The sequence below is a fragment of the Triturus cristatus genome, chromosome 4_1 (genome assembly GCF_964204655.1).
Source record: "Triturus cristatus chromosome 4_1, aTriCri1.1, whole genome shotgun sequence".
Taxonomy (NCBI): Eukaryota; Metazoa; Chordata; class Amphibia; order Caudata; family Salamandridae; genus Triturus; species Triturus cristatus.
The window spans coordinates 976,678,699-976,691,391 of NC_140585.1; the positions used below are offsets into that span (position 1 = coordinate 976,678,699).

General features: G+C 42.6%; 1 protein-coding gene across 4 annotated transcripts in view; it reads left to right on the forward strand.

Moving 5' to 3' along the window:
* LOC146855927 (uncharacterized) overlaps positions 1-12,693 on the forward strand; it is a 651,622-nt gene that overhangs the window by 68,250 nt on the left and 570,679 nt on the right. For all 4 annotated transcript variants that reach the window (XM_085653872.1, XM_085653873.1, XM_085653876.1 and 1 more), the window contains exon 3: positions 4,891-4,960. In XM_085653872.1, the coding sequence (XP_085509998.1) occupies positions 4,891-4,960 (70 nt within the window). The remainder of the gene's footprint in view (positions 1-4,890; positions 4,961-12,693) is intronic.

Below are 12,693 nucleotides of genomic sequence, written 5' to 3' on the forward strand. Positions count from 1 at the left end.
GAGGTCCACTCATCAGTATCTCGCCGCCAACCTTGTGTGCCTTTTTTGTTGATCTTTTTATTATTGAGGCTTGACTGATAACCGTCTGCAATATAAGGATATACCTTTTCTAGGGTAAATCTGTCTAGATCTTTTTTGAGTTTGCCAATCTTATATTTCACCAAGTCATCTTTCACCTCATTCAGATTTTTCGATATTTCGTCCAATTTCTTTTTGTAACTGGTGATCTGTATGCTCGTTTTGAGTTGACTATCCAGAGTCTGAATCTCTACAAGCAATAAATCTGATGTTTCTTTTGCTGTAGTTATGATCAAGACCAACCAGTCCCTGGTACAACGCCAAGCTATTTTGGACCAATTAGTAACAAACAATTTGTTGTCCAAAAACAGTCTGGGGGTGTTTGAAAAAATCAAACCTGGTGGAGCTATGTTGCTCCTCAAATACTCTGTTAGGATAGCCGCATGTAAAATGGTTCGTACTTGTTGTTTTTTGATGTTGCTAAGCTTAGTCCATTCCTCTGAGTTAGAAAGAGTATGTGAAATATGTGTGTCAAGGATACTCGGTGTATCTAATATCGCCTGGACCATATCCTCATCAAAGGCCAGTCTGGTATATTCCATAGCTCCTGACACGGAATATAAATAATTAGTCAAAACTCAAAACAAAAGGACCTGCCAAATCTCACAAAAAATATGTATCAACTCAATATAATAACTATAATCTGAAAAATATATAATATTTAGAAACCCACAGTAAAAACTGTACTAAATGTGTATCTCACAAAGGGGTTCATAAGTGAGGAGTAGGCAACGGGAGTAAGGGACAGAGTGCACATTACAAAACAAAAAGGTGCATTAAAATTAGCTCCTGGGTGACACATTTTTTTTAAATAATAGTCCCCATGGGCTAAGGTAAAAGCATATGATAAAGGACTGAAAAAATATCCTATTTATCAGTGGTCAACATGTTTCTGCCAGTTTGAATATTAATTCACGGCATTCATCAGGACCTATGATGTTGTCACTCTGTGTCTAAACTGAATAATGAAAACAAAGAAAACCATACTTAATTGGATATGGTGAATCTTGGACAAAGACACCAGCTTCAGTCAGGTACAATGTCTACAAAAAATACATATATGTAACATGATTAATATAGACACTATTGCAAAGTTCCCTGCACCCAACACCACGTGAATATAACATTTCGCACGTGGATTCTAAAGCTTAGAAAGTGTGCACATTAATATATAACACTCTGAACAAATAAAGCCTCAAATAAAAAATAAAAAAAACCAAAAAACACTCACCTAGGGGGTAATGTTAATTTACCTCTTCCCTACGGGGAGTGTGCTCTCAGATCACAGTTTTCTAAAGGTAGAATCAATAAAAATAACATGAGAAACGGCAAGTCACATTTCACACCAGATCATGTTAACAAAATGTCCACACATCTAGACATAACCTCAATATGTTGTGTAAGGATGGACAACATCGTATCATACATCTCCTGGTTAATGATAAATGTGTTGAAAAAAGGGGAGGAAAGACCGAAAATGTCCTCACTATATACGAGTACTCAAAACTGAGACATACAAGTGTAGCCTGTTTCTGCGGGATGGTATTCTTGCCATAGGTCTCCCCATCCCAATGCTCCAGCAAGTAATGACAATTTAGAGGCCGCGGCGGAAGAACTTATCTGATCCCCGTCTCCTATCGAGCGGTATCATAGTATCATTCCAATCACCTCCCAGGAGAGCCAGACCTTCTGAGAGTTCACACCACTGACGAGTGATGCTTTCTACAAAAGTGTTACCCAAAGGTAGGGGTGCGTAGATGCTGCCCAGATTAAGTGTTTCCCCATAGAGTCTGCCCAACAAAAGGACATATCTTCCACCCAGTGTTTAACATGGATGAAGGGAACACGTTGATGAATGATGATGGCTGTTCCTCAAGAACCCCTAGTGAATCCCGCAGGATACACCTGCTGATACCTAAACCTGGCCAAGCAAGGAGCCTTATTAGCCCAATAAATGAGTCTCCTGCAGGAGAAGAATGTCTGCTCCATATCGCTTGGCTTGCTGGAGAGCAGCACCTCGTTTTATTTTGTTAAGCAGCCCTCGGACATTCCACGTTACCACTGTTAGATCACACACATGGGAGACTGCCGACTGAGTGGCATGCGTCTATTTTGGGACTAATAAACTGGCCTGCCTAAAGAGGAGTGGGATATGTGTCTGCGTGGAAAAAAACTGAAAACAGCAGAACTCTAAACCCCCTTTTCCCCCCTCCGATACTGCCAAGAACTCAAAGCATCTGTCGCGGTGAGGAACATCCCAGGACCCAAACTGCAGATCCCTGGGCTCCCTTTCCAATGGATCCCAACATTCCCATATAACATTAACAATGGGGTACAAGTGTCCGAGTCAGGTCAGCCACAGTGCACATAATCCACCTCTACTCGGTGCAGGGTAGACTGAGTAGTTCTGAACTACAAATAGTCAAATACGATCAAGTGGAAGCCATGCAGACTGTACATTAATCAAGACCAGATAGGGATACTTATGGAGACACCCTCATAACATATTGCACCAGTAGTGAACCCTATACCCCATAACCACAGTACCCCCTAACATATATCAGACACAATAAAAGGGAATGACATTCTCAAAAGGCAGGCCTGCTGGTTTTGTCAGGGTGTCAACACCTTTATTAAAAGCAAAAATATATCGCACAAAACATACTCCACTCCATTGAAAGAACTAGGGATTGTTCTATGTTTCAATAATCTTCATTAAAGCATGTAATATTTAACTGTTCATAAAACATTAATTCAATGTCTTTCTTTCACTTTCAACATGCTGCTACTGCAGACATTAGACTAACCAACAATGGGTCCCACATTCTTGAATCATGCAAAAGCTTGGCAAACCTTAAACTTATACCAGGACTATCAATGTAACCCCACTGGAGACTCGGGGCAACCTTTTTGGTGGCATCCACTGCAATACTGCTGCGCCTCTGGCAGCACCCCCTCCGCCTATCACATTCTCAAGACGTTGGTGGTGCCCTTGCCCTTCCTTGGGTACCACAGAAGAAAAATCGTCTGATTTCTTTTTCCAAAATGGTCAATTTCGTATGATCAGGTTTGCGGTATGCTTTTCTCTTTTTTAAATATGGGCTTGCACATTTCATGTTTAAAAATCTAGTCTCATGCCATTTTGTCAATTTTTCAATACCAAGTGCCAGTCCCCACTCGGGCACCTGCCTGCTGCATGTTGTTGGGGCAGGAGTATCGGCATCAGGCCTGTGGTCCCAAATTGTACGTTTTCGTTTCTGGAGCTTGGTTTACCTCTGCTGAAATGGTCTTCTCTCTTGGCTTCTGGCACCTGCCTCACCTGTGGGATTCCTCACAGCCCCATGACAGCCCACCGGCAGACTACCCTTCCTGCTGCACTCCTCAGGCCCCACGGCTTTGGCTGCCTTCTAGGGCACTGTGTGTCAGTAGTGGAAGGGCATCCATGTGCAGGGCCGGTCCACAGGAGTTCCAGAGGGAACCCTACAGACCGGGTCTTCTCTCTACTGTCCCTCAGATGGTACAAAGGGGCCAGCGCTACTCACCCTGGAGTATCCCTCCTGAGATCTGGGCGCCAGCTTCAGTCCAAAAGTCCTTAAGTCCATCCTTGCAGTGAAGTCAGATGGCTTCTCCTCCCAGCTTGGCATTCCTCCACCATTGTTGCTCCGAGGTCCAGTGAGTTCTCCACCATTTCTCCCTCTCCCTTGTGTGGTTTTTTTAAAGTGGGGTTGTAAAGTTCGAGAAGTTTGGCACCTTGTGACAAATCATCTCTCCACCCCTGCCCCAACCCTCCTGCACAGCAATTGTTTGACATTTCTGCCTACAATATTCGATGACACCAGAGACCACAATCTTGACTAACAGTATTCGAACAGACAAATCTACTTTGGGGTGAGCAAAAGGTCGGTCGGGCTGCATCCCATCTCCTTCATTAGAGACCCTGGATTTGAGCTTTGCAGCAGGTTACCTCAAGCCAACCCGAAACATGTCGGCAATGACAGTAGGCAAGAGAAATGAGCTAACGCCCGATGATGCTCTATTCCCTGTAAGTCACCCTGGACAAAGTACTTTCACACACATGACGTTTTGGATCTTTGGCTAGATAATTGGAGATTTTTTTAGAATTTATCTGCGGCCACAGAAAATATTGGAGTGAAACCTTTAACATTTTGCAGCGACCTCAGTACTTGGGCTTGTTGGGCAGCACAGTTGTTTCTAGATTGCCCTAATCTGTATGTAACAATGTATTCTCTACTTTGGAGAGTAGAGAACAGTATTCCAAGGTGGGTGAAACCGTACAAGCATCAGCAGATTTATTTGAAAAACAGCGAGCAAAGTGTTGGAGACATCTTTTCTGAATGCTCTACATTTGTTCTACTGATGCTAGTTTTTAGTGAAAGTGTATGTACAAAGTGGAAATTTATCTACCGGAGCCTTGTGGTAAATATCCAATTGTATGTGTGCGACAGTAGCCAAATGCCAAGTGAAGTCTGAATTGCAATATGAAATACAACGTGAATTTAGGAGTATTTCAATGAGTGCGTATTGTTCAATAGATATGATATTGAGACACGACGCCTCCCCCAGGTACTTTATTCTTCAGGGTCTAAGCTGTATGCTGTACGTAGGCAAATCTTTTATGGAGAAGCCGATGTTCATGTGCTTTGTAGGGTATATCCAATATTGAATGGTTTTGGTTAGAGCTGTATTTTTCCAGGTAAAATGTATTTGTATTTATATATCTGTTATTGCTGCAAAATATTATATGTAAAAATTGGCGACAGCCATTTGTTAAATATGTACTACTTGTTTCAGGTGATGTCAAGGCAGCCTCCTGCAGCGTAATCTCCATATACTGGGAGATGCACTCCGAGGACCCGTCCAGGTAATTGCACACTGAAGATGCCTTCAAAGACCTACAAGTGAATATTTCTCCCCACAAATTGTCTCAACTTGGACGAAATCCAGCAAATGTACGCATTTCTAGCTCAGAGGGAGGGGTCTGCTCCGTAACACAAAAATGCCTTTGGGAGTGTAAATAATTCACGGACGTTCACCAGAAGGACTGATTGAGTCTTTCAAGGACGCAGGATTTATAGAATGCCTCATGCTAACAAGAAGTTCAAAGCTCTCCAGCGGAATCCAATGACTAGACCAACTAAGTACAGCCAGACTCTCCACACTGGCTAGTCCTAATCCCACCTTGCTAAAACAATGATTGTTGCACTCTAACACTCCCCTGAAGATGTTCAGAACATTTTAAGACATTGTCCCCTATCATCACCGTGGCTGATGATTGTAAGCATTGGCTGGCTGGTTAGTTCTTGGTCTCACTTCGGATGTTATTGCTTTGTTTTGCTAAAAATAGTGTTTGGCGATTATAATAACATTTGAGATTTTCCTTTGGTTGGGAATTATGTTTATTCTAATAGCAATATTTAGCTTTTATACAGCACCTTCCTCCATTTTACAGTGCTGAAAGTAAGAGGCGTTATTACTACTCAACCACGCTCCACTAAACTGATCACACTCCGCAGGGTGGAAGGTGGGATCCTACTTGTCAGCATTCCAACCTTTGCCGAACAGGTTTCCCACGGATCTCAGGAGCAAGTGCTAAACTATCTTACCGATTACATTTTTCTTTTCTATGAGTGTTTGAAATGCATTGCATTGAATCTTGCCTGCACATCACCTCTTGCACTACTAAAACCGTGAGCTCTGCTAAATTACCAATTAGTAAGCCTATAATGAGAAGGATAGATTCATCCCAACATGTGAATAAGCAGCAAGGAGTAGGGCTATCAATAGCTCCCAGCTGCGCTGGCACAAGGATCCCTCCGTGTTTTGGGGTGGTAATCCTTTGCAAAATTGCATTTTCGCTGTCTCTAACCTGGACCTTTGTTCCTACATGCTGCCCACCAGATGCAAGATGGACTGGCCACGAAATTTTGAACAGCATGTAGAAGAACTGGCACTTTCTTCCTTTCTCATCATTGTGCTAGGAAGAGTCAATTTCCAAGCTGAGTTATCTTTTCTAGACTCATTTGTGACCTTAATACATTTAATCTCGACCAAATTGTCTCGTTCGCCACACACATGGCACGTCACACTTTGGACCTATCCTTTCTGCTAAACAGACCACAGGCAGGTGGCCCACATCCCTTTTAATGTGGTCTGATCGCATGGTAAACAGCGCATGCCATAACAACACAGTCGTTACAACGACCGCGTTGTTATTTCGCATACCGTTACAAAGCAAGTCGGAACTACGACTTGCGTTAGGGGACAGAAAGACTGGAGTTGGAATAGTAAATTATACTATTCCAACATCCAGCATCCCGCATCCCCTAAAAGCAAGTCGTTGTTCCGTCTTGCGTTGTAACGGTATGCGAAATAACAACGCAGTCATTGTAACGACCGCATTGTTATGGCATGCGTTGTAAACGCATGTGAAAAAACATCATATATTCGCTTTATGGATATCGACCTGCATGATTCAACCCTTGACAGTTTTATCTCCTTTCTGGACGGTCATTCAAAACTGTCTCCTAGCCCCCTTTCAACTCTGAGGAATAGACAATCTGGTGTAGAGCTCCACAAGGTTCTGCGGTAATGCGGGGGTCCAGTTCTCAGACGAGGCAGCCAGCAGGTCAATTGAACTGTGCAGGCTGGGGCTGCAGCCTGGTTCCAATCAGGACCAAACTGGCTGTACCGTGCAATGGGTGTTTCCCTGGGAGACTGGATGGGTGGGAGCCAGATTTGCGGTGGTGGGGTGCGGTTCTATTACTGGGGGAACGGTTTTGCAGTGGTGCTGCGATATCAAACCCCAGTAAAAAAAAAAAAAGCAGAAAGCAAGTGTTTCCAGCCTACTGGGGCCAGGCAGTGCCTGGTCCCCCAAAGAATTGCCAGAGCTGCTTTGGGTTCAAATCAACAAAGGCACGCTGCAGGCCTGCAATCCAGCTGCTCGAGGCAATGATGGTGGCAGGAGCAAAGCGCACCATGCTGAGTTAAGATCAATATTAGCTGCACCAGCACCACTAACATTTTTCCTCTGGTGTGCCAATGGTGAAACACACTGCCTGCCCCTCTTGCAGCCTGCCCTCTTCTAAACAAAAGCCTGCCAGCCTGGGGTGGAGGAGGGGCCTTGCACATATGTTTACACCTAATGAACCCTGCCTGTCTTGTCTCTGGTGCTGTGTGGACCCCACCGTTGGCAACAGGACCGAACGCCCATACATAAGCAAATACACTGGCATTGTAAAATGCTGCACCCACTACCCTGACGACACAACACTGCCTTATGCCTCCAGGAAGAGTAAACTCATGCCCAGCACATGGTCAGGTGTATTTACTATTACAGCTCTTAAAAAATGATTTTTTTAAGAGCTGAAAGCCAAGCACCACAGAACCGTTCAGTGAAGCAATTCAGTGGTTTTTTTCTTCTGTTTGCTGTTAGTAGGGCAGTGCCCACTTTGCCCCTTATTACCAGATGCCCCTGATCTGAGCTCTTCTACATTTTAACATATATGGTCAGCCTTTGGGTGAGCTCTATAAAGGCTTGGGGTTCCATGTACTGTTTTTATGCAGACCACATGCAGAGCCTTCTCTAAAGTACTAACTCAATAACTCCAGTCTCCCTGCCCTTCAGGTGTAAGACCCTATCGTCCCCTTCTTTGGGTGATCCCCCTCGCCTTATGGGAGCAGCAAACTGCTTTGGAGTTTAGCTTGATCATGAGCTCTCTTTCAGTACTCAAATCCATAAAACCTGGGCATTCTATTTTTTGTTTCTCAATATTGCGAAGAAAATCCTGGCTGCTCTTCCTCAAAATAAGGCGGATGTCCGGGATTAGCTACGCCACCATGTCTCAGTTGGGCTATGGTAAAGCTCCCTATCTTGGCCTTTCAGACTTTCAAATTGCCAAGTTGCAGAGGATTCGAAATACGGTGGCGGATCTTCAGAAATATTTAGATGTGTGCGGTAACCACCTGGCCCTGCACTGACTACTGTTTAAGCAATGCATCCAATTGATGGCCTTCTGTCCAGAGCGCCCTCTCTACTATTCGAAGAAGCCCAAGTGTCCTTCTCTCATCACCTGGTCTCCCTCTGTGATCGCTTATGTCTGGATCATGCTCACTCTGCTCAATTCTTTGCTTTTATGAAGTCCATAGCAAGAGATGGTCCTTTATGACAAAAGGGCCCAAACTCTGCAAGGAGCTTCCCCCAGTATCCCCCCCCCCCCCTTGATTCCAGCTCTTTTTTAGAAAATCAAAAACCATCTTTTTCTTTTGAGGCTGTTTTCCCATCTATTCTCATTTCTTCCCTCTGTTAAGCCTCATTTCCAGTTCTAACCTTCGGATGCCTGCAGGTGACAGCCCCCTGCAAAGAAATAAATGAAGAATAGCTGAGTCTTGGTGTAGAAAGATGTCTGCTATTAGAGGCATTTTATCTCCACTAATTGGCTGCCCAATAAAGTTTTATGTTTTGCCCTTGCTGTCTCTCAAGTGCAAATTAACTCAGTAACTTTTAGCTGCAGATTTATTACGTTTATCTGTCTCAGGGACATTGTCCTATACTCTGTCTGCACATTTACTAAACTGATCTGCAATTCAAAAGAGTATTTGGCAAGGTTTTTGCCAACAGTGAACTGAAGGAAATTTGTAAAGTATATGTAGTTTAATGCATGACTAAGACCTATTTATATTCAAGAGTTTCAACATTTAAGCACATGTATACGCTTTTAAGTAACAAAATTAGAGTTGAGACACAAGATCGGGCTATGCGAGACTCCATAGACGGCAGTCCTATGACAATAAAGAAAACCTTAAGAGGACTACATTCAAAGTCAAAACCATAAAGCTCCAAAGCAAGTAAATAGCCAGAGCGAAAGTATAGTTCAGCAAAAGGACTAGAGTAAATTTGTTCAGTTCAAAAATCAAGGAAAGTTAAAATTTAAATCCACATGGAGAATGAAATCAAGATTGCTCAATTCATAAGGCAAGAAAAGTCTCCATATAACTCATCAGACAGACCAATGAAGAAACTGCCTTCAAGAAAGGCAGCAAAAAGTCTAGCACATCTCCTTAAAAGGGCACATTTTATATGTTTCAGGCAGTAAAGGCTACACTATTGACATGCTGAGATCTGACATCATAAAGCTGTACTAATAAAGCACCTTTCGCATAGACCAATAGCAAAACAAGAAAATATGATACATCAAATAAGAAACATTTGGGGACACCTACTTTCAGGGATAATTATAAAAAGGCAAGGAAAGGAAAGAAATAACGTGACATTGGTGCATCAAGTGAAAAACATGCACTATACTATACAACTGCTTAGAGCAGACCAGGGTAAGCAGGTTTAAATATGTTGCAAATACAGGAACGTTCTACACATGGCTTCCATTTCAGCTCATCAAAATAAACACTACAATGAAATGAATTCAATTTCACTTCTTTTCTGGAAGGTAAAAACACAGATATGAACATGCACATGGGAAACTCTTTTGTGTAAGTTTAAAAAACACATTTTCCTGTCCCTGCAAAAAAAATATCAATGTAAGCTGACTTTGGCCTAAACTTCTCAACTACAGTCTGGTTATGCTAACTAAGCCTGGGTGGAGTTTACGGAGTTCCGCTAAACTCCGCCGTGCTACGCGGAGCTCCGCAAGCGGCGGAGTGCGTTAGAAAAATGCTGTTCGCTGTAGTTTTCTGTACCGGGTGTTTGTCCGCGCTGTGAAATTATCACAAATGGCACCATGCACAGCGCAAGTGGGCGCTACATCCTTTCTGCCACTCAAGGAGATTTTCTACTCAAGCGGCAGCTTTCTCAATGCAAATGAACGGTTTCTCAATGCGAGCGGTCGCGAGCATATGCGGCCACTCGCATTGATAAATCCGTCCGCCCGCGTTGAGAAATTTCATCGGGAGTTGGATTTTCCTCACTAGCGCTCACCAACTTGATGTTGACGAGCGCGAGCAAGGACAAAAACTCTGTGAGTGCGGAAAACTTCATGAGCGAAACAGAGTTCACCACCCAGGTTTAATGCTAACTAAAACGCTTTTAAACTATCATTATTTTCTACTTATTACAAATGTGCTGACACACATACAGTTACAGTAATAAGGTAGGCAAGACATTCAGAAAAATAGTGCGAAAAAGAATAGGAAGGCATAAATAAACTTGAAGCAGGAGCAAGATCTTTAGAATTTCTCCAATCAAGTGTTGTATGTTTGTAAATATGTTCATGGAAGAGAAAATGACTCTCTTGTAAAAATAGCTCTGTTACTAAAGTTCTGTGAGATGGAGCATAAAGGGGAAGATGCAAATGGATTCAGGAGTGAGAAAATGAGGACTTTGCCTTGCAGTTTGCCAGTCAGACATATTAATGGAGGTTTCTGTTGGGTGTTCAAAGCTTTTTTCATGCCCATCTTCCAGTTTTTGCCACCCCCAGTCCCAAAAATCTATTTTGTTTCCATTACTGCTGCATCATTGAGAGAGATTAACTTCTGCTCAGATCATTATTGTTCAGTAGAAAGCATGCAACTAATTTTGAGGTTTAATGAGAACTTTTACATTGGAGCTCTTGGCTTCTTGTTTTTATGACATTTACCTCTTGTAAAGCTCAACAAATCACTGAAAGGATTTTATGGTGCTACAGATGAGCAAACCCACGGGAACATCAAATCCTATGAAATAAGGAACAGATCTGCTCAGAAAGATAGACCTTCACTTTTCTCCTAATATAGGTTAAATTGATCTGTGGTCTCAGTTCCAAAGAAAACGATTTCCAAAAGTAACCAAATCTAGCCCTTCTAAAACAATGGACTTGCAGGTACTGATCATTTACAGACCTTAGATCTGGTCATGGGGCACACCAACTCTGGTGTCTCTACAAAGGTTTTAGTGCCTGAACAGTAGCCTAGCGTAAACCGGTCTGCTGGAATAACGGCATCCAATTTTGGACGCCGTTATTCTAGCAGACCGGTTTACACTAGGCCACTGTTTCTAGAATAAAGTAGAGTGGTTCAGCCATTTTGCCTTCAAGCGGAAAGTAGGGGATTCGCCTTCTTAATTGACAAGTGATTTTCTGAAGTGTTTCACTAGTTGCTGAGACACTGTTGACTTTGGAGCTCTCTATGTGTGTAAAATACAAGTTTCAGGTCAATTAACCTTGGTCCGAGCTGCTCATGGTTATCTTTTTAGTTTTTCCTAAGTTGTCTCTTCCCTGGGTTTCTCTTTCAGGTCTTCCCATGTCTGATTCTTATTCATCTTGCGCCCTGAGAAAGGTGCGACCAATATCTTGGGTCCTCACTGAAACGCTCATGAGTGCTTACCTTGGATTGGAACGCAAGGACCAGAATACCGGATTAATTCAATCATTCATGAATCGAGTGATCCAATATATAATACAGAATCTAGTTTTTATGTATAACATGTATCTGAAATAAGTTTGTCAATGCACAGAATAAGGATCTTGATTTTGGTCCATGTTGTGTCTTGTATATCAATACTGCTTGAATTTATTGAATTTGCGTTGTATATCTATGGATGACTGATGTATGTGAATTGACTGGTATGTTTGTAGTGTGATTGATAGTATGAGTGCGTTGTTGAGGGTCTGAGGATTAGTCTCTCCAGGGTGCATGTACATTGTTATGAGTATTGCCATTGTTGTGTTGGTATTTGAATAGATATTGTATAGACCTAATTTTTGTTGAATGTACCATAAGAATCATTGAATATTTTGAATAAATATGATGTATACATTTTTGTTACAAACTTGGCTGTGAGATTTTTGATGTATTGAATCACTGAGCTCAATTGCGAGTTATAGCGCGTTGAAATTACTGATGAGCTATCTAGGTCGTTTCTTGTGTGAATTGTGGTTTACTTCCACTGCCTGTGTATCCATTGTTACAGGGGCCCTCTTTCTTGCAATGGATTGATTGACGAAGATGTCAGAAATAAAACGTAATGATTATTAAAAGCACATTAAAAACTGATCACCCTCTCTCATGCTCCATAAAACAAGGTCTAGGAATGAGGCAGTACGAAGGTAACCCTTCCTGACTCCACCCTTCTTCCTTTCATTTTTTGTGTGAAGGAATATAGCATGCTACAACATCGTGTTCCATAACAACGCGGTCGTTACAACGATCGCGTTGTTACGACATGATGCCTTTACAACGCAAGTCATTAGATCGACTTGCACTAGATGGCGCTCCAACATTAGGAATAGTATAATTTACTATTCCAACTCCACCCTGCGCAACAGTAGGGAAGGTGTTGGAATAGTAAATCGTACTATTCCTTAGGTTGGAGCGCCATCTAGAGCAAGTCGATCTAATGACTTGTGTGATAATGGCATCGCGTTGTATGGAACGCAATGTAACAACCGCGTTGTAAAGGCTGTTTCCTGTGTGAAGTAGCCCCTGCCACCCTCCCCCGAAGTTACAGGTGCACAGACAGCGCTGGTGGAGTTATCTCACTTGTACACACAGCTGGGCACAAATCTATGATTCTGGAAATGGAAGGATACCTGGTCTCAGAAATCAAACCGAATCCAGCAGCATTCTACTTACCCAACCTCCTGTAAATAAGCACCAACTTGTCCC